Source organism: Phlebotomus papatasi, chromosome 1, assembly GCF_024763615.1.
Source record: "Phlebotomus papatasi isolate M1 chromosome 1, Ppap_2.1, whole genome shotgun sequence".
Lineage (NCBI taxonomy): Eukaryota > Metazoa > Arthropoda > Insecta > Diptera > Psychodidae > Phlebotomus > Phlebotomus papatasi.
This window is the reverse complement of record NC_077222.1, coordinates 78,124,888-78,149,192: the sequence shown is the minus strand read 5'-3', so window position 1 is coordinate 78,149,192 and position 24,305 is coordinate 78,124,888. Positions and strand designations below refer to the sequence as shown.

General features: G+C 34.4%; 2 protein-coding genes across 10 annotated transcripts in view; one reads left to right on the top strand and one right to left on the bottom strand.

Moving 5' to 3' along the window:
* The window catches only part of LOC129804328 (dynein heavy chain, cytoplasmic), a 47,044-nt gene extending 42,427 nt beyond the window's left edge, over positions 1-4,617 (top strand). For all 8 annotated transcript variants that reach the window (XM_055851588.1, XM_055851596.1, XM_055851568.1 and 5 more), the window contains one exon: positions 3,347-4,617. In XM_055851588.1, the coding sequence (XP_055707563.1) occupies positions 3,347-4,064 (718 nt within the window). In that variant the 3' untranslated portion in view covers positions 4,065-4,617. The remainder of the gene's footprint in view (positions 1-3,346) is intronic.
* A 6,531-nt stretch (positions 4,618-11,148) lies between these two features.
* On the bottom strand, positions 11,149-21,520 carry LOC129804318 (collagen alpha-1(III) chain). Of its 2 annotated transcripts, XM_055851507.1 has the most exons (4): positions 21,128-21,520; positions 20,867-20,939; positions 13,551-13,579; positions 11,149-13,466 (listed from the first exon to the last, which is right to left on the bottom strand). In XM_055851507.1, exons 2-4 carry the CDS (start codon positions 20,889-20,891, stop codon positions 11,841-11,843), a joined length of 1,680 nt encoding a protein of 559 aa, XP_055707482.1. In that variant the 5' UTR covers positions 20,892-20,939; positions 21,128-21,520; the 3' UTR covers positions 11,149-11,840. The 2 variants fall into 2 exon arrangements, with proteins under 2 accessions (XP_055707482.1, XP_055707491.1); XM_055851516.1 differs by lacking the exon at positions 21,128-21,520 and having other exon boundaries at positions 20,867-20,966.
* Between the last annotated feature and the right edge of the window lie 2,785 nt (positions 21,521-24,305).

The following is a 24,305-nucleotide window of genomic DNA, read 5'->3' as shown; positions in this document are numbered from 1 at the left end:
TTAAAACAATGCAAAAATATTTACTACTTCGTTTCTTCTAACAATCTGTTAAGTTTCTTTTGAAATTAATAAAAACGTCATTATCGTTTATACCACAAAAGGAAATTCATCAAATTCTCAGTTTTATTTTTATTGTTAGAGCTTATAAATTTTTAATTGGAGATTAAGTCCATAAACAGCAATCAATCTCTCTCCATCAGTGTGAATAGGAATTAATAAATGCAATTCCTATGAAAGATTTATTATTTGTTGCGGTTGTAAAAGTTAATGTTGATGCCAAAAATGTGCTGTGCAAACAAAAATCTTGAAATTTGATACTCATCTTGTTTTTGGGGAAATGTGCAAAATGTGTCTGTCAATTAACAAATTACCTCATTTTCTTCAATAATGATCACTTTGCTGGAAGCAATTATTCTTTGCGAGGTGTTTAGTGATAGTTTAGCAATAATCACACAAGACCCAGACTACATATTGCATAAATAATTGCTACTTTCGATCTTGGGAACTTTTTCATATAAATTTTTGAAAGTTCAGATTTAACTTGGAAATTCAATTAAAATCTACTCTGATCACTATCACAAAAATGACTCTTTAGGGTCTCAAAGTCGGTAGATGAGATTGTATAATGAGCTTGTAAGTGAATTCATCCCTTTCCAAAATCGAAAGTGGGTGTTGCTAATTAGAAGCAGCGACGCGATTTTAGAGATTGTAATCTCTGGCACGTGTGACTCATTTTTCATCATTTTGATTTTTATTTCTCAATTTGCGTTAATTTTTCAATATGATTTTTTTTTGTTTCATTTTAATCTCCAATATATGCAATGAGAAATGTCGATGAATCTTGGAATTTATTGAAATTCGCAGAGTTTTGTGAAGATTTGATTTGGGCATTTTGAAGGACGGATACAGAAATCGCATATCAGACAAAAGTGACTTAAAAACAACAAAAAGCGAAAAGGTCCTCAGTTCAAGTCCGAGTGGCGGCAGGAATTTTTCCTGTCTCAGATGAGAACTGAGGATTGGATGTTCACTCATTTTGACTGAAATCAATAATTTGAAAACAACGTTTACCTTGTTCATTTGAAGAGTATAAATGGGATTCACAATAAAGAAATCCATTTGAATTTTCCAAAAGAAACAATTTGTTGGCCAAATTTATGCGATGACTAAAAAACTGAAGACAGCCCTTTCGCCTCGATGAGAACTTTCAGATGGAAGTTCAAAAAGTCACCACAGGTGGCGCTGCGATACCGTCAAAATTCAAACTCATTTTTCTCAAAAACGGCATTGTGCAAGTTAATCAAGTTTTAGAGTGTTGCAGTCTAGTTTAAGACGTTTCTAAAAGGCGTGGGTTCGCTGTGATTATAATAGAACCGGAGATATGAGGTGTCAAAGTTCACGAAATTCAAAAAATTATATCTGCGGTTCTATTTGACCGATTTTGATTAGTGAGGGCGCAAATGAAAGATCTCACCAAATGCATCGCAGTTCAAAGAACATTTGAATTTCGTGGGACCAACACCAGGGGCGCCATAGTCGAAAAACCAATTTCAATATCACATAACCCCAATTATCTCGACTGTCGCTGAACCGATTTTGACAGACAGAGGACATTTGTGTATATTCGTCCATACATCATTTTCCGCTCAGACTACGCTATCTGTCCGATTTTGCCGTTTAACACTTTAAGGACGAGAAGCTTTCCGCTGAGCGAAATTCAATGAAATAAAGATTCCCTCGATATTTTAGCCTAAATAAGAGATTTACGGTTAAAAAGAAATTTTCCCATCCCTAGGAGTCCTGGAAAACTATGGGTCATATATGACCCAATCGTCCTTAAAGGTAAAAAAGCACAAAATTTTCCAGACGACTAGTTTTACTCGTTTGCTCTGTTATTTTTGAAGGATAAATAACTTGAATATATTTGTAATAATAAAAATAATATTTAGAGTACGAGTAAAAATTAAAACGATCAAAAATTAATTTTAAAAAATCTCATTCAATTTTTGGTCTCAAAGAATCTTGAAGACTGTTACACAAAAATTTTTATGAAAAAAATGTATTATTGATTACTTCATTTTTAATTTTTATGATATTCATCGAAACAAGTTTCGCAAACTGGTAAGGTAACACTGAGGTAATGTGCACTTCAGTTTTCTTCGAAACATGTTGGATGGTAATGGGTAGGTGCAATGTTGTTTGTCTCTGGGAATTTCAGACGTACAGTTGCACATTTCTGTGGATCCGGGAGTTCTTTCGGAGTTGATGCGTTTTCGATGAAAATTTCAAAGTCCACTTCATCCACGTCTTGTTCCAAATGTATTATGTCGCTTTTGTTCAGGACAAGATTGTCGGCATCATCGCTATCTTCCGGGCATAATATGTGGATGATTTCGGGTTCATTGATCATGACATTTTTTTTCCATTTTTGAAGTCATGTACAAGAGTAAAAAGTTATGAATTTAAATCATATACGTAGAAGTATCTTATAAGTTATCAAAATATTACCTTCTTCAGTCAGTATTGCACTGGAAAATCTCAGCTAATTGATATATCACACAATATTACACGAATAATTAACTATTTTGCGCACACATACACAAAAACATGAAACAGTCTAACCTCAAATCTTCTAAAATCCACTAGAGACAGATTCGGTGTTTTTTTACCTTTATGGACGATTGGGTCATATATGACCCATGAAAATTATGAAGCTTTCCTGAAAATACAAATAAACTATAATTTTTACTTTGTTGAGAAATATTATGTATAGTTATTATAGTTTCTTGTCCCAAGAGGTTTTTGCTTAAAAAAATTAGAAATATTAAAAATATTAAAATTCAAGCACCAACATGAAAATTTGAAAATTCGCTATTTTTTAGCTCAAATATTTTTTATATAGCAAATAACTGGAGATTTTCAAAAAATATCCTATATTCCTACATCTTTCTACTTTGTGATTATGTACAAACATTAGAAAGAAATAACTTCAGGTATAGTCAGGAAAAATTATTTTCTCTATGGGTCACGGGTGACCCAGTCGTCCTTAAAGGATTAAACCGATATGACCGCCTGGAGGGGATCTTTACCTTTTTTCACCTGGCGCCCATACGGAAAGAGATAATGAAAAATGGATGGTTTGTTTTTGAGTTTATTGGACCATTAACTACCCTAGACAACAGGATTTAACTCGTTTTTTGCATATTAAAAAAAAATACTGTTAGAGGGTTAATAAATTTATTTAAATGATCCCAATGATCCTCAGAGTTCTAGTCCAAATTGATTGGGAATCAGAAAGTATACCCTCAAAATATTTTTTTTCTTTTTCTCTTGCGCTATTTTCTAGATATTTCGAGCGTGAAGTTGCTTCTGGAGCCAAGTTGCTGCAGACAGTGATTTCGGATTTGCAGGATGTGGTGCTGATTTGTCAGGGTGAGAAGAAGCAGACAAATCACCATCGTAGTATGTTGAGTGAATTGGTCAGGGGAATTATTCCTGTTGGATGGAGAAGATATACAGTTCCAGCTGGATGCACTGTCATTCAGTGGATCACGGATTTTAGTCACAGGGTGCAGCAATTGCAGAAAGTGTCGACTCTGGTGTCTCAGGCTGGTGCTAAGGAACTCCAGAGTTTTCCAGTTTGGTTGGGTGGATTGCTCAATCCGGAAGCCTACATTACGGCTACGAGACAGTGCGTGGCTCAGGCTAACAGTTGGTCCCTGGAGGAATTGATGCTGGAGGTGACGATCAATGAGACAAATTCGGAGGCTGATCAGAAAGATAGTTGCTTTGGTGTTGTTGGGTTGAAATTGCAAGGGGCCCAGTGCAAGAATAACCAATTGCTTTTGACTTCAACAATCATGATGGACCTGCCCTTGACCCTCCTCAAGTGGTCACGATCCACGGCTGAGCAGCGCCCTGGTAAACTCACGTTGCCCGTCTACTTGAATTCCACGCGAACGGAACTGCTTTTCACGGTGGATTTGGCCGTTGCACCTGGCCAAGATCCTCATAGTTTCTACGAACGAGGTGTGGCTGTTCTGACGTCCACGGCACTCAATTAAAAAGAAAAAAAGGTATGGCACTTCTTCTTCTCAGAGTTAAGACATTTATGATAAAAGTAATGGGAAGCGGGAGGGGGGAGGAGATGTTGATGGGCGAATGGAGGAAGGAGGAGCAATTTTGACAACTTCAAAGTTGGAGAGAGAGAGAAAATTGCACGATCAGTGAAGGGCAGATAATTATGCTGAAAATAATTCTCTTATACAGCCAATATCTCTCTAAAGAATTAACAATTCAATGTTCTTTTATTTTTTTTATGCTTTCAATTTAATAAATCCTTCATAATTTTCACTTTTAAATTACAATAAAAAATAAATTTCAAAAAAAATCCAGCTTAAATATTTATGCGATAAAAGCGCAAGTATCAATAATAAAAATATATAATCACATAATAAATAATTCACTTTATAAAGCATACAATTTAATGGGCAAACTTTCTTCCTAAAGGTGCAAAGTAGCATTTGAAATGTATTTCTTTTTCCTTTTTGCACAACATGTAATGGAAGAAATTATACTCTCAGTTAATTGAAATATAAATTATGCAAATGATATCAATTATGGGGTGTTTTGTTTGTCATTCGCTGTCGGAGAAAGAACAAGAGAGAGAGAAGAAAAAGACGAAGAAATGAAGGGAAAGAAGAATGGAATACAAAGTGAAAAAATAAGACTTTCCGTGTGATTAATGGGAGTTGATTTGATGGAAAATGCTGAAGTTAGAGGTGTGTAAAAGAGTTATTGGTGTGAATTTTATAAAAGTGTATCTCCTCCAACTGAAAGGCCCAGAGGTGCTTCCTCACCTTTTGAGGTTTTCTTTGGAATTTTTCTCCGCTGCAGAATTTCCCATCAATTCCAACGTTGAGAGACTTGGCAATTTGTCTCAATTTTTCCCGAACATTTGCAACACGAATCAACTTTGAAGGTCTCGCGTGTTTCGTTTGTTCTGGCGCGCAAAGAGGAGAAATTATCTGATGACTTTGGTGTCAACTAATTCAGCTTGAGAGAGATGAAAAAAAAAACTGTATTGTTCTTGTGCTTTGAAAGGAATATATTCTGCAGAATTTTATCAGGTCATCAAAAAATGTGATTTTTCAATTAACTGCTTTAGTTAACATTTTCTTTCTTAAAATGTGTTCTATCCGAAACTTTGATGCCATGAGATGGAAAGGTGCAATATGAAAAGGTAATTATCTTTGTGTTTTTAATTCTGAATGTATAAAAGTTTATCATTTATTCCATTTAACACTTTAAATATTGTCGTCTTACTGTGTTATCACACTTGCACATTAAAATTTTAATATGAATCACATTAATTGTCGCTGGTGAGAGTCCAAATGTGTAATTTGTGTGTTTGAATCATTTTATATTCAAAATTTGATCTATTTGTTGATAAAAAGGTAGACTTGGCCCGCAGAATTTGATATAAATTGATTTATAGCATTAATGCGAGAAATTAATGCGATTTTCTCTTTAATTTTTTAATGTGAAAAATATTTATGCTTTAGGTAAATTTAAACTTATTTTTGCAGGCCAAGTCCACTTCTTCATCAATAAATAGAAAAACCCCTAATATTAAGTGACTCAAAGACACAAATAACATATTTGGACGCTCACAAGCGACAGTTAATGTGATTCACATTAATTAATAAATACATAAATAAATCATTTTATACTGAAGAAATAAAATAAACTCCAATAAATTCAATGAAATAGTGTTCATGTCTAAAATCACTTCCCTCCTATTCTAAATTATTAAAATAAACTAATAAATATTTTGCTAAAATTAGGGGTGTTCCATCTCACGCGCACTTTTTTTGAGTGCCTCAAAATGTATTTTTTTTTTAAATCCTATTTTTCGAAGTGACTATTTTCATCTAGGCTTTTCTAATATTGATATCTTAAATTTAGAGTCTTCAAATGATAAACCAGTGAGATTCGTCTTTGTCTCGTATTCAAAATGTATCGGCAATATTGAATATAAAAAAGGTGTTCCGTTCCATCCCTCCTCGAATGACTATATTATTAGTACAATAATAAAGAAAAAGTTGACTATATTGGAGTATAATTTGGGCCGAAGTTGACCTAGTTTTTTTTTGTTAATTCGAAAATACAATACGACTCCAATAGTATCATTATTGTACGGGCTTCAGATGTTCAGACCTGAGGCTTAGCCATATGGCTTAAATCCTCTAATTCCTTATCAGGCAAGATTTTTGAGGAAATTGCTGCTTTGGATTGAATATTAAGGACAAATTGGTCAATTGATTTTGAAAAATTAACAAAATTTTTTGTTATTAAAGTTTTTGAGGCTTTTCGGAACTGGGCTAAACCTCATATCTGAAGTCGGTATTAGGGTAAATGTGAAACCTTTAAACTTTTTCTGTTCATTAAGAACCTAAAACAATTTTTAAAGAGGTAATTATAAGTAAGGGGTAGCCAGGATTTTAATAACAGAGGAAAGGGGCAAATTTAAACTTACGTAAGTTGGTATGCAGTAGGGTAAATGTCCTAATTCAAAACCATTTCCAGACGCTTTAACTTTGACAGAAGATTCAACACATTAAGTTCATATTTTTTCTGAAGAGAATTACATAAATTTGCTCCCAGACTCTTCTAAAATGTTACTGTTTAGTGAAAATTCTTTAGATATAATTTGAAAACTTCTTAAATACAAGAAAAATACGCGAGTGCAAAATGCTTCTATTGGAAACAAATTAATCTAAATGGAGACAAGGGAAAGTTTCTAATTGGAGACACACAGTGCAAGTGAAACCGCGACGAAAGGCTTCAAAAAACCTTGTTGAGTTGCTCTTGAGTGCAGGATTTGTTCTTATTCCTGGTCTTTTCTCCTTTCCCATCTAAAACAATAAAGAAAATCTCTCCAAAAAATCATATTTCCGGGGTTTCCTATTGAAGCATTTGCAGACACTTTAGGAAAACCCTTTTTGTTCACGAAATATGTAATTACTTCATTTGAAAACTTCACGTACCGTTAACAATAAAGATTAGCACTCAATTTAACTAAAATGAGCCAGAAGTATGACATAAACGTTAAACAAAACGAATAAACAACAGTCACCTTATTGTGTTTTTCATTGAAAAACAAGGTCGATTGATAAAAAAAAATCGATGGTGAAAAGGTACACTTTTAATTTTTTTTTAAAAAAAATAACAAAATAAAATTTGTGAATATAAATGGATTTTCGTTTTATTTGGAGCAAAATTAACTAAATAATGAAACTGTGGTATAGAAAATATATAAATAAAATAATTTAGTACTCTATTTATCATGAAAACAATGACGTTTCCATTTGAAGTAGCGAAAAATTTCCATTTGGAGCAGGTTTTGAATTAGCTTAATTTACCCTAGTGGAAATAAGTATAATTACACCCCATAATCCTTAAGAAAACTGAACAAAAAAAAAGAAATGTAGAAAAAAATTCATACGTAGACCATAACGTCCTTTCATGCCAACATAAAAAATCGACATTTTGATTTTTTCTTCTAAGTATTTTTAGAAATATAATAGAATTTTGTTTTTTAGAGTGAAAATAAGTATAATTCCACTCAATAAATTGAGCGTTAGGGTATTTATTTTTGACCAAATTTAGGTTAATATCTTTTAATAATTTCATTTTTAATTATAATTAATAAATTAAGTTCCATTTTCTGAAGTTTTGCATTAATTTTTGCCGAAATATCGTGTAAAAATGTTTAACAAACAAAAATAAAGGAAAAATTAAAGTCTTGGTGGCGATGGATCTTAGGAACTGAGAATAATGACTAGGATGTACCAGATAATTGTGAAATTTATCAATATATCCGCCTTACGTGCCTCTTAATGTACCCCAAGGGTCAAAAATCTTCTGTTGTTAGAGGCCAAAAGAGCTTTTTGCCTCTAACAGTGTTGCTTTTCAGTGGAAAAAGTGATTTTTTCACCGAAATTTGATTGTAAAATGATGCTTGCTGTTTAGTATGGTTATGTTCGGATACTTTTGTCCCAAATCCCATTCATGAGTGACATTGGGTCATCGTCGCATGAAAATTAAAAATTATTGCAAAAAAAAACTTTTAACAGTTTGATCAACATGACATGTTTTACGCTATTTGAAAGTAAGGACCCGTAAAGAAAATAATTTTTCTTGACTAGCTAAAATTATTTATTTCTAATTACGTAATCGTAAAGTAGAAGGTTGTAGGAATCTAGAATATTTTTTTGCAAGTCTCTAGCTATTTGCTATGTAGTAAATATTTAAGCTCAAAAATGACGATTTTTTAAATTCTCAAATTAATAAATTGATATTTTTATACTCTTTATAATGTTTCAGAAGAATTTCGGTTCGACAGAATGTAGCAGGAAATAGACGGAGATACTGAACCTTTCTTGATTTTCACAATTTTATTCTCTACATTTCTACAATTTTATCTCTCCAATTTTATTCTTTATAATGTTTTTTAAATAAAACCCTTTTGGAAATAAAAACTACAATCCATAAAAATGTCTCGTCCGTAAAGGGTTAAGAAACATTCGAATCATTATCTTTTACAGACTTTGTAATTATAGGGACATGCAGGGAATTATGCCCCTAATACTCTTATTTCAGTTAGTTGTGCCCGTATATTTGGAACTGAAATGGTTAAACTTTGAGTAGACCAGGCATTAAAGATCTCACTTGTTCAATGGGGGCAAATAAATCGAGTTGCATCCATTGAAAAGTTTCGAAATAATTTTAACTTCCAAAAACAATAGCTACAAATTAAGGGGTTACATGGGTCTCTCAGGTAAAAAAATAGGCCTTTTTTCTGATAATTATTTATTGTATTGAAAATATTTTGGAAGTCCAAACTTTTGGGATATGAAAGAGTAACTTTAGAACAAAATTAAAAAAATTTGAAAAATTTTGAAAATTCGACCATTGGTAGTAGATTTTCGGAACCATTCCTCGAAAAACAGACCTTGCGGTAGGCAGGATTTCTTCCAGTAGGTTCATCTTAATTCAAAAAACCGAATATACTCTCTTAGAGGATTAGTTGAACCAGTGGATGAACGAAGTATTTTTGTAGAAAACAAAATTTGGATTTTTGGCAAAAGTTTTTGGAAAAAAGTACCAATTTTACCCTATTTTTCAAGAGATTTTGCATTGTAAAAATGGTTCTGATAAAAGGAAGTGCAAATCCTTCGTTTTAACATTAGATAATACTTCTCAAAACAAGTATGCAAAATTTCAGAAAGATCGGTTCAGTAGACTCTGAGTAATCTCGACTATCGCATTGTAAAACGGTGTTTTGAGAAAAGCGCGTTTAAAGTTTTACAACAATATAGGGGGAAGTGGGGCTACTTTGAGCTGTGGGGCTACATTGTTATACGATTTTTTCGCATATTTCTAATGGAAACTGAGTTTTAACTTGATATAATTTGGATAGACAAAATAATTGTGGATCTAAATAAAATAATTGTAAGGAACAGCCTCATTGGGAAATAGGCGAAAAAGTCGTATAACAATCTAGCCCCACAGCTCAAAGTAGCCCCACCTCCCCCTACGCGCGCGGGCGGAATGCGTAACTAAAACTGCTCTACCTCCGAGAGTTTTACTCCGATTGACTTGAAATTTTCAGAAAATATTTTTAAAATGTTTTACTATGAAATAAAAAAATAAAAAAAATGATATTTTTTGACTTGAGATACCCATGTAACCAGGGACATGACATTTCCTATGTTTCCCATATGTTTCTAGCGAGCCGAAAAAACTCTTGAGTTTATTAGCTGTTTTCTGTCATTGTGGAATGAATTAGCAAAAAGTATTAATACAAAATAAAAGCCAATTTAATAACGAAGAGGCAACCGAAAACCCTAAATTGGCAACCTACGTAGTTTTGAAGATATCTCGTGAAATGTGTACGAAAACAGGGAAAAAATTACACTAAAACCGGTCGCATTTTTCAGAGCTAATGTCACCACCTGCACGTAACCCCTTAAGTTAAAAGAAAAGTAAAGATTTAGATATAGAGTAGTAAATAATTAAGTACGACAAACTCAATATATTATCGTTCCTTCTGAAAATTTTATCAAAATGATTTGAATCTCTGTATACTCTGAATGAGCGATTAGGGCAATTATGTAGAGTTGCAGAAGGTTCATGCTGAACATACTAAAACATTATTGCAATCCATCAACTTATTATTCCATGAAATATGTTAATAATATAGATTTATCCATTGGAAGATTAATGAATTTACCAAGTGGTAATCGTGAAAACACTTGTGTTAACAAATTCAATGACTATTTTTACACAAATCGCTTTGCAAACATCAGAAACACTTCAAGTGCATTAATATCGACCAATTTGTGCTAAAACCGTTAATATTCAGTAGTTTTACCTGTTGACAGAATAAATAAATAGAATCTGAAAGAATCTTCCATTGAGCAAATTCCCAATTAGTTGATGATTTATTGATGGAGAGTTTTGAAATGTGCATTAAATGAGAAGAGAGGGTGTACTACGGGATGAAGTACAAATCACGACAAAATGTGAGCAATTTTTGTTGGATGCTAATTGGATTAATTCGAAAAGAGGTTTTTGGCGTGATCAATTTGGAGTACGATTGATATTCGCGGGGGATAAGGGAGCGTGTCTTTTTTTTAAATCTAATTCTCTGTATTTTGATTTGATCCAACATTCGTGGGGATTTTTCGCAATAACCAAGCTGAAAATTAGAGAAAATTCATTTGATGGTGGTCTTTCCTAATCCACCAGAGAGACACTCTCACAAACATCCATGCGATTCCGTATGTGAGAGAAGAATCAAACACGAGCCTGACCAATTATCTGTGTTTAAGACGGTTTGCAATTATTTTGTTGGATATTGCCATTTAACCGGCGGACACGTTTACTGACATGCAACGCGTCTTCACAAGGCTTCTCTCTTTGGGTGGATACGATGTAATGCGGACTGAAAACTCCCACAGCCGGCGCACTGGCTGGTCGAGATCAATTGGGAAGATTGGATGGTATAGAAAATGTAAAAGAATATTTTGCTCCGCACCAAGACCTTTACTTGCCATTCCACTTGAAAATAATACACAGTAATTTACTAATATTAATTTTCTATTTATTGGACGTCTTCATTTTTTTTATACAATTTTCATATTACATTATCTCATCCGTTTGATAGATTTGTGTTTTGAGAAACTCACACAATTTTCTCACAACATATTCTAACCTTTAATATACAAATTATTTTATTATTTAGTTAAAAACATGGCGGAATTCTTACGTTAAAAAAAGACACGCAAAAAAATTATAAATGATTGGAAATCTGTGATTCGACTTTTCTATTTTTTCATTAAATTAAAACTGATCTTGATTGCTTAATACTGGGTAATATCATTTGATATTTAGCAGGAAGGAAAAGGTGATATAGAATTTAGCATGAAAAGCATTATGTAGCCACTATTACTTGTACTTTTGCAGCGAAAGAGCAAATTTACATGAAATGTCGCTTGATTCTGTTTTCTGTTCTTAAAAATTTCCAGTAAAATGATAGAAGATAATTAAATTAGCGATCTTATTCCCAAACTAATCCACACAAGTTTTTTTCCCACCTAAAACTTTCGGCACAAAAGCCAAAAAAGAAAATTGTGCTGAAACTTTTTGAGGCATCACTCACGGATTGTGGGAGGTATATTTGTGAGGAGGGGGGATAGGGGATGAAAATGCTCAAATGTTGCTTGGCAGGAACTCTATCCGTCATCAACGGTTGAGTTGTCTCTCATTGTACTCTACTGCCGGCGTGGCGGAAGATACTCGCGATTGGGTGGTGTAGCCGACGAGGGATAGCCAGAATCGGGCTGAGATGGGTATCCACCAGGGTAGCCAGGAGTTGGGGTACCTGGGTATGCTCCGGTGCTAGGGAATCCAGGCTGGGCACCTGGGTAGGCACCTGCAGATGGACCCTGGGGGTAGGTTCCGGGAGCAGAGGGCTGACTGGCACCTGGATAGCCTGGGGCTGGACCAGTGACTCCTGGGTATCCAGCTGGGCCACTGGGAGTCTGTCCGAATCCTGGGGCACCTGGAGCGGGGCCTGATGGGGTCTGTCCAGCGCCTGGGTAGGTGGCTGTAGGTCCAGATCCTGGATAGCTACCACCTGGAGCACTGCCGGGCTGCGATGGGCCGAAACCACTTGAGGGGCTTCCTGGAGCTTGAGCACCTGGATAGGCGCCAGATCCAGTTGTTGGTCCTCGGGGTCCTGGGGCACTACCAGGGAAACCACCTGTAGGGCCTGACGGTCCTTGAGCTCCTGGGAAACCACCAGGTCCTTGAATTCCAGGTCCAGAAACACCTGGTCCGGCCAGTCCTGTCACTCCTGGTCCCTGAGGTACTGAAGATCCTGGCTGTCCAACTTTGCTGTAGTCATAGATGTAGGCATTGTTTCCGTAGAGTGATGGGGCAGTTGAACAATCAAACTGATTCCACCAGACACACACCAGGTGCTCCTGACTGAAGATTGTGCCATTGGGGCAGAGGAAGCTGAAGGTTTTGTTGAGGGCACAAATGTGGAAGACCTGGCACTGAGCCTCGACATCAGCGTAGTATCCTGGCCACTGCTGTTGCACACAGTCGAAGGAAGTCACGGGGATTTCAGTGTAGATAGGATAGTCCACTCCAGGTTCTCCGGGAATGGCTGAATAGTCCCCACCTTCGTACTGTCCATCGTCGAATTTACCACCTGTTCCTGGTTGACGTCCTCCTACCTGTCCTGGGAATCCAGCTCCTGGGGCACCAGCAGAGGGTCCAGTGGGGAAACCACCAGCAGTTCCGGGGAATTGTCCACCTGGGGCTCCACCTGGTCGCTGAGCACCTGGGAATTGAGCTCCTGGGCGACCTGAGGGACCAGAGGGAGCTGAACTGCCTGGGAAGCCTGGAGCTGAGGCACCAGGGGTGCGTCCTGGGGCACCGGGGAATCCACCAGGAGCTCCGGGCTGTGAGGGGAATCCACCGGGAGCTCCAGGCTGGGAGGGGAAGCCACCAGTTGGGCCAGCAGGTGCTGATCCTGGATAGGTGGAGGGGCCTGATGGAGCAGATCCGGGATAACCGGCACCGGGTTGACTGGGACCAGATGGGTAGTCATCACCCTGAGGACGTCCTCCGAAGCCACCTGGACGTCCTGTGGCTGGGGATGTGGGTCCACCGGAAGGATAGCCACCACCTGGAGCGGTTCCTGTTGAAGGGAAACCTCCACTGGGGCCTGATGGTGTATAACCGCCTGGAGCTCCTGGTCGTCCTGATGGGTATCCTGTACTTCCGGGATAGCTAGGGGTTGTACCAACACCACCTAAAGGCCGAACAGTGCTCTGACTTCCGGGCAGGGCCTGATCTGGTCTAGGGTAGCTATATCCATTTTGTGCCTAAACAGCAAAAAATCAAGCGAGATTAGGTCCAAACTTGAGAGATTATAGAGATGTGGCTAAAAGCACGGGAAAATTACTCACCAATGCCGCTCCACAGATGGCAAAGAGTGCTGCAAGAGAAGAAGTGAGATCGTAATGAGATGAAACAAGTAGAACAAAGACATCTAATTAATCCATCTCTCTTGTGCGGGTATTTCAACGCGACCCTGACTCTTTACATGGGAACCTCATGCTTAAACATTACCCAGTCCCTCTACCAATTTTCTTGCACATGCTGCAATTTGCGGGTGGCAATAAAATTAGTGCACCTCCACCTCTTGTACACCAAACTGCCAGTGACGCTGAGGAGTGTGACTCCAATTAATTAATTAAGTCAAAATGTTGTGTGCAGAGAGAGAGAAAAGACACAAGATAGAGATCACTATCATCGTCCCGGAATGATGGGGGAGTTTGTAACCATTGTATGATCACTCTCGCGTGGGACATTAATTTTTCATGAAATTTAAATTGTGATGAAAATGCCTGTGAAATTATTCATCACTCAGGGAGAGGTTTAAAAGCAATTTCCATTTCTCTTGAATCTTGAATTTATTTCTTTTTATTTATTTTAGCCTAGAATTAATGCTGTACAATATGAGTAAGCATGTTATATGTTGTTTCAGGCTTCGCACATACTCTGGCTTCGCACGCTTCATATTTTTCCCACATTCTGTTAATGAATCTGACTTTATGACAATATTATTTTAATAGCTAGTAATAAGTCACACAGTTCCTCAAAAAAACTAAGTCAGATTCATTTAAGAAATATGGAAAAAATATAAAGTGTTCGAAGCCAGAGTGTGTGCGGAGTCTGAAAGCCTTCCCCTAAGGCAATTCCTTTTTTTTTTTTTAATTCTAGGCAGAGGCCAAATTCACAAACGTAATTAGGCTAAATTTTAACCTGGGGTGACATGATAACTTATTTTCGATATTATCGACTGTCGATTCTGAAAACTTTAAGTGATATCTACACTTCCTGTAAGTAATATAGATATTTATTAGCTGGCACATTCTTTTAACAATGTCACAATGAATGGCTTTACAGTGCGTAAAAACTCGACATTCGCTTAATCTAACAGATATAGCTTTATCGATACTATCCTTTCGATAGTGTCGAAAAGTTATCATTCCGCCCCTTTTTTCGTAATTGTCCAGTTAAATGTGCTTTTTGTGTTTATAAAAGTGTCTCTGATAAATGGAAAATGGTGTGGTGTACAAGGTAATTGGTGTTGATCATGGCTAAATTTGGTTTCAGGACAGGGTTTTTAATCATGGTGACTTCATAATTGTCAGAATTTTCTATTTAACAAATAAAGTTGAACAAATACCTCGCGATTACCATTCAAAGTTTAAAAAAAAGTATTCTATGTACTATTCGTTGCTCAATCTAAATTATAAGATCATGAATCTGCCATTAGATTGCAAATTTATTGTTCTAATATAATTAAAGGGCATTTAAAGCAGGGGCATGACGTTTTCTATGTTTCCCATATGTTTCTAGCGTTCCGAAAAAACTTTTGAGTTTATTATCTGTTTTCTGTCATTGTAGAATGAATTAGCAAATAATACAAACACAAAATAAAAGCCAATTTAATATAGAATAAGCAACCGAAAACCCCAAATTGGCAACCTACGTAGTTTTGGAGATATCTCGTGAAGTGTGTACGAAAACAGTAAAAAAAATACACTAAAACCGGTCGTATTTTTCAGAGCTAATGTCACCCCCCTGATTTAAACTATAATCTTTTTTCTGATACGATATTTTCTTCCATGTCTATGCGATTTTATAATTTTCTATAAAAAGAAATCGCACATTTCTGCTTTTATTTTTTTCCAAGTACTGTGTCCAAGGGTTCGACCACGCGGAGAGGGAACACCGCTCAATTAAATAGTTCCATTCAACTATTATCGTATTTTTTGCTATTTCTGAACGTATTAGCATATTTTTCGCAATTTATTGTCACACTTATTTTCAATTTTAGTGAATTTCACGCTGTTTACTTCAAAATGCTCCATTTGAACAATAATAAGTTCAAAAACGAATTTATAAGACCGACATTTATTCGTGCAATTATTAAAAGAAATATTTTAACTTTATTTTATTTTAAATTAGTTCTCTACAAAAATATATTCAATGTGATGACCGTTATAAAATCTTACAAGATCATTACACATTTTCATTGACAATCGATTACTACGAAGTTCAATTTAAAATTACTTTTTTTTAATTAATGGTGACAGTTAAATCTAATTTTGATTCTCGCCAAAATTAACAATATATTTTCGAAACAATCATTTTCGTTATGCTTGATAAATCCAGAAATAATTATTATTTTTGTTTAAGTTTATTGAAATACCACAACAAAGAGGATACAGTTTTTTTTTACATTTATACCTGGTAGACAATAAAGAAAAAGTGCGACAATATTAAATTAGATAAATAAAATAAATAAAAAGATTAGCGAAGAATCCCAGTCTGGAAATGCCTTTAAATTCCCAGACAGGAGTGTCGAGCCTCACGGAGAAGTGCGTTGTACAAGGATACTCTTTTAACAAAAAGAGTACGATAAAATCATTTTTGCATATTTGCATAATATTTTGCTTTTACAGTCGCACGACGAATACTTATTGCTTGTATCTTACGATTTGTATTCTAAAAAGCGGTTTAAAAATAACTAACCGTGGATGCGGATGATATTGTCCTTCTTGGATAATTTTGCCAGCTGTTCGTAACCTTTTCCTTAAATATAATCTTTTTCGATCGTATCTATCACATTCAATCAGTGAAGACCATCCGTTATTGCTCAAATTAAAGAAAGCTTAAGAAAAGCAGAGGGGCAAAGATACTTCAGGAGTCTAAAGTAACCTGTACCTACGACAAGATATTGGCTGATAGAAGGAAATATTTTTCAGTTTCTAAAGGAATTTTTTCCATCCATGAACTTTGTAAATTAATCTTATCTTTTTGCCAAGATATAAGAAAATTTAAATAAATATCTTAACCATGGTAGAAGAATGTTTAAAATAGACCCACGGAATATATATATCTTGTTGTGGCAATAAATATTGTTTAGTTTTAGTGCATTAATAAAATTTTAATTTCTGCAACAAATATAAAATGTTGAAAATTTAATTTTTGGGAGAAATAATACTCTATAATTCTTATGCAGTGCGCTGTTATTGTCGTATACACTGAGAGAAATCCGAAAAAGTTAAAATAACATTCCGGAAATGTTAATTTTACCCTGCATTATTGATCCGAAATCGGTGTAAATAATACTCTTTTTAGGTGTATTAGGGGTTAAAGTTATCCTTTTTTCATGTTAATTTTACCCGTTTTACCCTTAAAAAGGTGTAAAATTAACATTAAAAAATGTTGATATATTTTTACACCTAAAAAGTGTTAATGTTATGAGGAAATAATGTTAATCTCACCCTCTTTTTTTTCTCAGTGTATAAGCACATGTTTAATAAGGAAGTTTAAGCGATTTATGACAATTTTCGCACCTCTTAAAGTAAAGTAAAATGATTTTAGTAGAAAACACAATATATTTCAAGCACTAAATTTGGTAAATATTTTATTTCCACATTTATATAGCAAAAAAACAACATTTTTTCTGAATTTTTGCAGATTAGAAAAATATGTTACTTTCAAGAATATTAAAGTCATAAAAATATTAAAATAGTCATTATTATTAATAAATTATTAAACGCTAAATTTGCACTACGAATCTAGAAAAAACTTAAAACCAAGCTGATTCTATTTTTAAAAACTATTCTCCTATTTTTAAATCGAATTGTGCCTTACCGTGATATAGTTTAGCTTCACAATTGGTTTGTTGAGGTAAATTATACAACGGTAAGGTCCAGAATCATTTAAAAATAAAGGAAAGACCTATACTTTAAAGTTAGCCCAATTCAGTGGTGCTCTACTTCCCCCCAACAGTTCCCGATAGTTTTGAATACCCAAATAGTAAATATTTACAGTGAGGGATTTTCCCAGAAATCTTGTGCATTGAGATATAAATTAAAAAATGGATAAACCTCAGGTTTGAAGATTGTATAACAAATATAGCATTGTAGTAGGAGGGAGTGGGGTACCTTTAAAACAGGGATGTTTTCTCCTATTTTTAAATGTAGCTGAGCTTTATCATAATGTAATTTAGCTTCTCAAATGGAATATGGAGAAAAATTATATCATGATAAGGTCAAGTTCCATTTAAAAATAGGAGAAAAAGCCCTATTTTAAAGGTGAATCAATTCAAGGTACCCTACACTGAGAGAAATCCGAAAAAGTTAAAATAACATACCGGAAATATTAATTTTACCCTGCAGTATTGATCCAAAATCGGTGTAAATATTACCCTTTTTAGGTGTATTGGGGGTTAAAATTACCCTTTTCATGTTAATTTTACCCTTAAAAAGGTGTAAAATTAACATTAGAAAATGTTGATATATTTTTACACCTAAAAAGTGTTAAAGTTATAAGGAAAAAATGTTAATCGCACCCTCTTTTTTTTTCTCAGTGTATTTCCTCCTACACAGATGTTAAGTTATTATTATTTAATTTTTCTTTTGAATTAACGATCATAAATTCAGGCAATTATATTTTTATTAAATTGAATGTTTGATTAACATATTCAATTAAAACCGTTATTTTTTTTAAAAAGATTGAAAAGTAATATGCATTTTTTCTTTTAACGTGTTTTAAGACTAATTGTTAGTAAGCAGTCGCTATAAAATTCATATTATGAAATTTTTTATTTCATTTAAAAAATATTTAAAAATGAATAATTTTTATGGTCGTTATAGATTGTAAGATTCGTCAAAATGGAATATTTTTGACTCATTTCACGTACACAATGTGCAATTGATTTACCTTATATGTCTGCAAACTTTTTAAAATCATCCACGTTTTGGTAAAAAAAAATGTATGAAATTGCTAAGCCGTGAACTAAACAGTTTGAAATATTTAGCTGTGATTTTCTAGCTTGTTAAAAAATTATGAATTATAATTTGTATTTTTCGAGATCTTTCTGAGTTTTACTTTGTCCATTTATTTATTTCTTTATTTACAAACTTATATGTAGGGGGAAATGGTGCGCCTTTAAATTGGAGCAGCTTTAAAAATAGGACTTTTTCTAATTTTTTAAACGGAATTGGACCTTACCGTGATATTATTTAGCTTTACAAACCCATTAAGAAGCTAAATTATATTGCAATAAGCTTTACTTCCTTTTAAAAATATGAGGAAAAAGTCAATTTTTAAAAGCACTGGAAAGCACTCTCCCTTCGAACGTTCATGCCTTCGAATTATATGAATTTTCTTTTATTTTTCCTAAAAGATTTCCACATTTTTATTAAATATTAGTTAGTTAGTTTATCATCATTTATTGATAATTATGTGATAATTGTGTATAAGTCTCTAGGAAAAATAAAAGAAAATTCACTTTATTCGAAGGTATGAACGTTCGAAGGAAGATTACTTTCCCTTATTTCAAATCAATGGTACCCCTCTTTCCCCTGCCTCAGTTAATTTCCGTACAGTCATGGGACTGTATAAATTGTTTTCTTTTTAAATTAACAGAATTAAATAGATTGAAGAGATATTTGCAACAAAGAATTACACAGGCGATATTTTTATTAAAACATTTTTTTTGTAATTTTTTTATCGATCCGATGACTATTAAATTGAGAATCGGAAAAATCACACTAAAAATCGAATTTGCAATAGAAAATTCTTAAAAATTTGAAAATTAGGAAGTTAGTAACCACCTTGGTTTCCCTAATGATTTTCATTTATGTTAACATTATTTTCTGACAAAAAATATGAAGATTTTTCCAACCAAAAATTTTCATTCCTATTTTACTTTCAAAAGTGAAACTTTCATTGAAAAGATCTTTAAGTCGCAAGCCTAAGCCGCTAAAGTTGCAATGTATAAATATAAACTTTAATGGATGGTTCTTTTGTGGACTGAAAGCTCCAAAAGAGAATACAAAACTGGAGAGAATCAGGGAGTTAAAAGACACGTTGTCTATTGCGCGACTTTTTTAAAGGCATTTCATTGACCAACGGTTCCCATCGAGGCGTCATATGATTGCGCCATAAACCCTATTTTCATCTCAAATGTTTTGCATTTAGCACTAGGGCAGACGTTACCACCAGCGAATCTCTTGACATTAATTGGACGAGGGCGCGAGAATGTTGCACAATATGTGATCTCATTGATCTGGCGGGATTTTTCTTCTTCCACTTTAGAAAACCACTAAATATTGGCCATTTAACAGGAAGTGTGATTGAGCTATTTTTGGTGTCATGGACCACCATCTTCCCCTTCAACACAATAAATCAATTGACTGGGAGAATTTATGGACTTGCAATAGTCAATGGTTGGTATCCCAAAAAGAACCAATAACTACTAATTCACCTCTCTTCTTTGCTTCTTTTCCTATGCCACCGCATGTGCGAATATATGCCACATGATCGGAATCTTCTTTCTCTTTTTTTTTTTGCCATCGGAAAATTTATTGCTAAACCTACAAGCCTCAGCAGTGGCTTCCAGATCTTGTACTACGATATGACTTGGAAGAACATTGTGTCTTCTGGCATGGTGATCGCAACATTGGAAATAGATGGAAAAATCAGGGAAAAAATTCAATCTCGTTTGCATATTTGGATTTTCATTTGAATGTTAGAAAAAGTTCTAGGATGGTGTATCAACTTGCCAATAATTCATTGTGCGAGATGCTGAAGATGATCTTGGCGAAAGAAAAAAAAAACTAACGAGATGATCGAGCTTTTTAGAAGTGCGTTGAGATATAAAACGGATATCCGATTTCTTTTCTCATTCAATAAATTGCATAACTTTGACCAAGATGCAATAACAAAAACTTTTAAATGAAATATCTTCAGCTGCCGAAGAAATTCCTCACTTTTACATAATCTCTATTAATTTCTCTGGGTCTTTTTTAATTGTTTCCCCCATTTTGTAAAGCTATCCGTGAAATATATCCAATTTGCGGAGAAAGGTTCTCCATCTGGCACTTTGTCTCCAATGGTATAATCTCTGTCCATCAACTTGTTAAATAGAAAGATGAATGATTCCTGCCAATGCGGGCGGTGATTAGTTTGTGATTAATCGCTTATGGGTAATATACACAATTTCTCAGCAAAAAGGAAGATCTGCCGATCATTAGCATATCAATAAAGCACTTTTGGGACAATGGGTAGATCGTTAAACAAATTCAAATTTGAGGATCTTTCGTAACTTCTTTTCAATTGAGAAGATCAAATTAACAAAAGAGTCTTCCGCGTTGAGATTTTTGTAACAATTTTTTTTTGTTCTTGTTAAACTCACCAATAAGAATTGACAACTTATGCATGGTGTTGATGCAGATCACGGGAATTTACTTAAAGTACTTTTAACCGACCTGTTCGGGAAAAGGGAAAAAGGATTTTACAAATTAACACTCTTGATCATTGATCATATTCCATGGGTGATTTTTTAGTCCAAAAGTATCACAATCACGATCACAATTTCAGGCTCTATTTGATCCTTAATCACTAGCCAGGATCACACAAAAAAATCCTAAATTTTTTTTTGCAAAATAAATATTACCTCGCCTGTTGACGAAGTTAGGTGCAATGGGTATATATATATTTTTTGAAATAAAAGAAGGGATGTATGAGACAAAGTCTAACAGAGGACTGATTTTGCCATGATTTTTGATGGGTATTTATATGAAAAAGAGAAGCTAGAGCTTCCCGCGTCAATGATTCACAGTCACCAATCCAAATTCATCCTCTGTGCTTTTGCTATGGAAACATTCGCCACCACTACTTCCACCCACTCCACCACCTGGTTCAGAGAAGCACAAAAAAAAGCCCATAAGCCCAGCGCTAAAACAAATCTCTTGGTGGAAGAGTGCGCCAGAGAGCTCTGAAACAATGTGGAAAAGTAACGTGCAAGTGTCGAGATGATCGCAAGAGAAGGGGTACTCCCCAGGTGAGATGCCAGATCTCCTCCATGCCAAATACATTTGCAAATAGCAGCTCCCCATCTCGCGTGCAAAAATCCGCTCCTTTAGCCCAGAAAAGCATCAATTCCGTCATTTGTCCAGTGAGATGCGTGTGCTTTCAATTTGTCATCAATCAATCACCCAGATGATCTCCTTGTTTATTGGTTTTTCTCACACATCATCATCCACTGGTGGTCCATTCTCAGACACAGGCGTCCATTCTTCCCCATGCAAGGTCGCAAAATGTCGAGGATGATCTCCCCATATCTCTATTGAAACTGAAAGTTTAACAATATCTCACACCGGAATATTTGTCCCACTTGCAAATGACAAAAAGCGCGTTAGCCTAACAAGAAATAGAATTACAGAAAAAAATTACAGAAGAAAAGGTAGTTCATTCCTAATTGGATGTGCCATCTCGTTAAAATCCCTTATCTCACCAAACCATGCAACATTGATTAATGATCGCAACTTCAACTCCTGCATATATTAACAATAAAATCCATTTTAATAATTCACCAATTGATTTGATATGCGCGCGCTGAGTGAATAGCAAAAAAAAGCCTGGGCACATCAACTGGGAATATGGACATTTCGTCCTTCGGCGAAAAGTTCACCACAATTGATCAACCTTTGGAGCTCAGGCCAAACCAAGGCCACACACATAAAGCACTCATGGCAATCAAATACAGTGAGTGAGATACCCTTAATACCAACATTAACTGACAAGATAATTTCTATTTTTCACCAGAAATTGATTTGCACAATTTTTTCCGTCAGTGCAATTCACTTTGATTCTTCTTTTTGTCTTGAAGTTGGCTCGCCAAGAGGAAGAACCCATCCATGGTCAGTGCGAGTAATTTGTGCTTAACAGTGAAATTTTTCAGAATATTACTGTCAGCAAATTCCTCAAAGTCGTTGATGGCTGGCACTTGAAATGCTTCAAAAATAAATCAATCAAAATGACTCGATGAGTTTAAATTTTAATGGAGGATGACATTTTTAAAATTATTCATGCAAATTACAAAAGAATATGATAAAGAATGATTTATACAAGGAATACGTCTTGCTACACGAATATGTTGTTAAAAAAAAAATAATAATAATAATGCTAATAATAAAATAAATAAATAAATAAATTACATTTAGTATAGATTATCCTATTTCAGAACCTGCTCAAAATAAGATTTTTTTACAGACTACTCTGAAAAAAATGTCTTGTTAAACGAACAAATGGATTTTGCTGAAATTTTGTCAAAATTTATTTGCCAATTTGACAAAACTTTTTCTTGCATTTTATATGGAAAATCACCTTTTTCACAAACTTTTAACAAAATTCAAGTGGCCACCGATTTGACAAAACTTTTGCATATTTGGTTTGGAAGAACATCCTTTTTTCAAACTTGTCTTGTTAATTTGACAAAACATTTTTTTCAGAGTAGGGAGAAGTAGGGCACCTTTGAATTGGGCCAGCTTTGATATTGGGTTTTTCCCCTATTTTTAAATTAAACTGCACCTTAGCGTGATTTAATTTAGCTACACAAACTATTTGTCAAGCTAAAATACATAATGATAATACTTAATTCCATTTAAAACTAAAAGAAAAGAGTTCAATTTCAAATCTGGTTCAATTCAAATGTACCGCACTTTCCCCTACAGAATTTTCCCTTAACAATAGGAGAAAGAGAGGTACCTTTGATTTGGGAACATTTGAAATAGGGGTTTACTTTTATTTTTAAATGGAACTGGACCTTACCCTGATCTAGCTTAGCTCAGCTTTATCATAATCTATTTAATTTAGCTTCATAAGGTAAAGTGTCCTCACTCGACTGGTTCCTTGACTCGACCAATATGGGTCAATTTTTGAATGTTTGATGTAAAAACTTACCTATTAATATTAGATCATACGCTAAATATTATAGCAAATATAAATAAATTGAATAAATAACTCAATCGGTCGAGTTGAGGAACCGATCGACTGAGGGCACTTTACCTTATGAAGCTAAATCAACATTATGATAAAGCTGAGTTCCCTTTAAAATGGGTATGGTAATGAAAAATAAATACAATACAATACAATACAAAAAACGGAAAGAAAAGAGCTCAATTTCAAAGCACCCAAAATGAAAAGTGTCCCATCTCTATCTATGTTATCTATGTCACAACCTTATACTTTGATTCTTTGCGCTAAAAATTAATCGAAGATCCATTCATTTGAATAAAGTTTAATAAAAAAAATCCATTTGCACCATGTTCTAAAATAACCTTTTCTACCTTATTCTGAACTTATGCTCTGTTGGCTTTCCTTATTCACTGCCTATATTTAAAAATATTTATTGCAATTCAAAATCAAAGGTAGGGGAAAGTACTCTCCCTTCGAAAGTTCATGCCTTCGAATAATGTGAATTTCTTTTATCTTCTCAAAGAGATTTACATATAATTATCACGTAATTATCAATAATTGATGTTAAGCTAACTAATATTTAATAGAAATGTGTAAGTCTCTTACGAAAACTAAAAGAAAATTCACATTATTCGAAGGCACGAATGTTCGAAAGGAGAGTATTTTCCCCTATTAATATATTTTGTAAGGAACTTAATGTTTCTGACATCAGGCACATCGCTAATATCGTAGATCTCCTCTATCTTCTATGTCCAATCAATAAATATTTTATTAAGTTTAAATCAAAATTGTAAAGCATATAGAAAACAGTTTTAAAATAATCAAATTTAATTCTAATGCATGTGGCACACCTAAGCTCAGTATAATTTCATGAA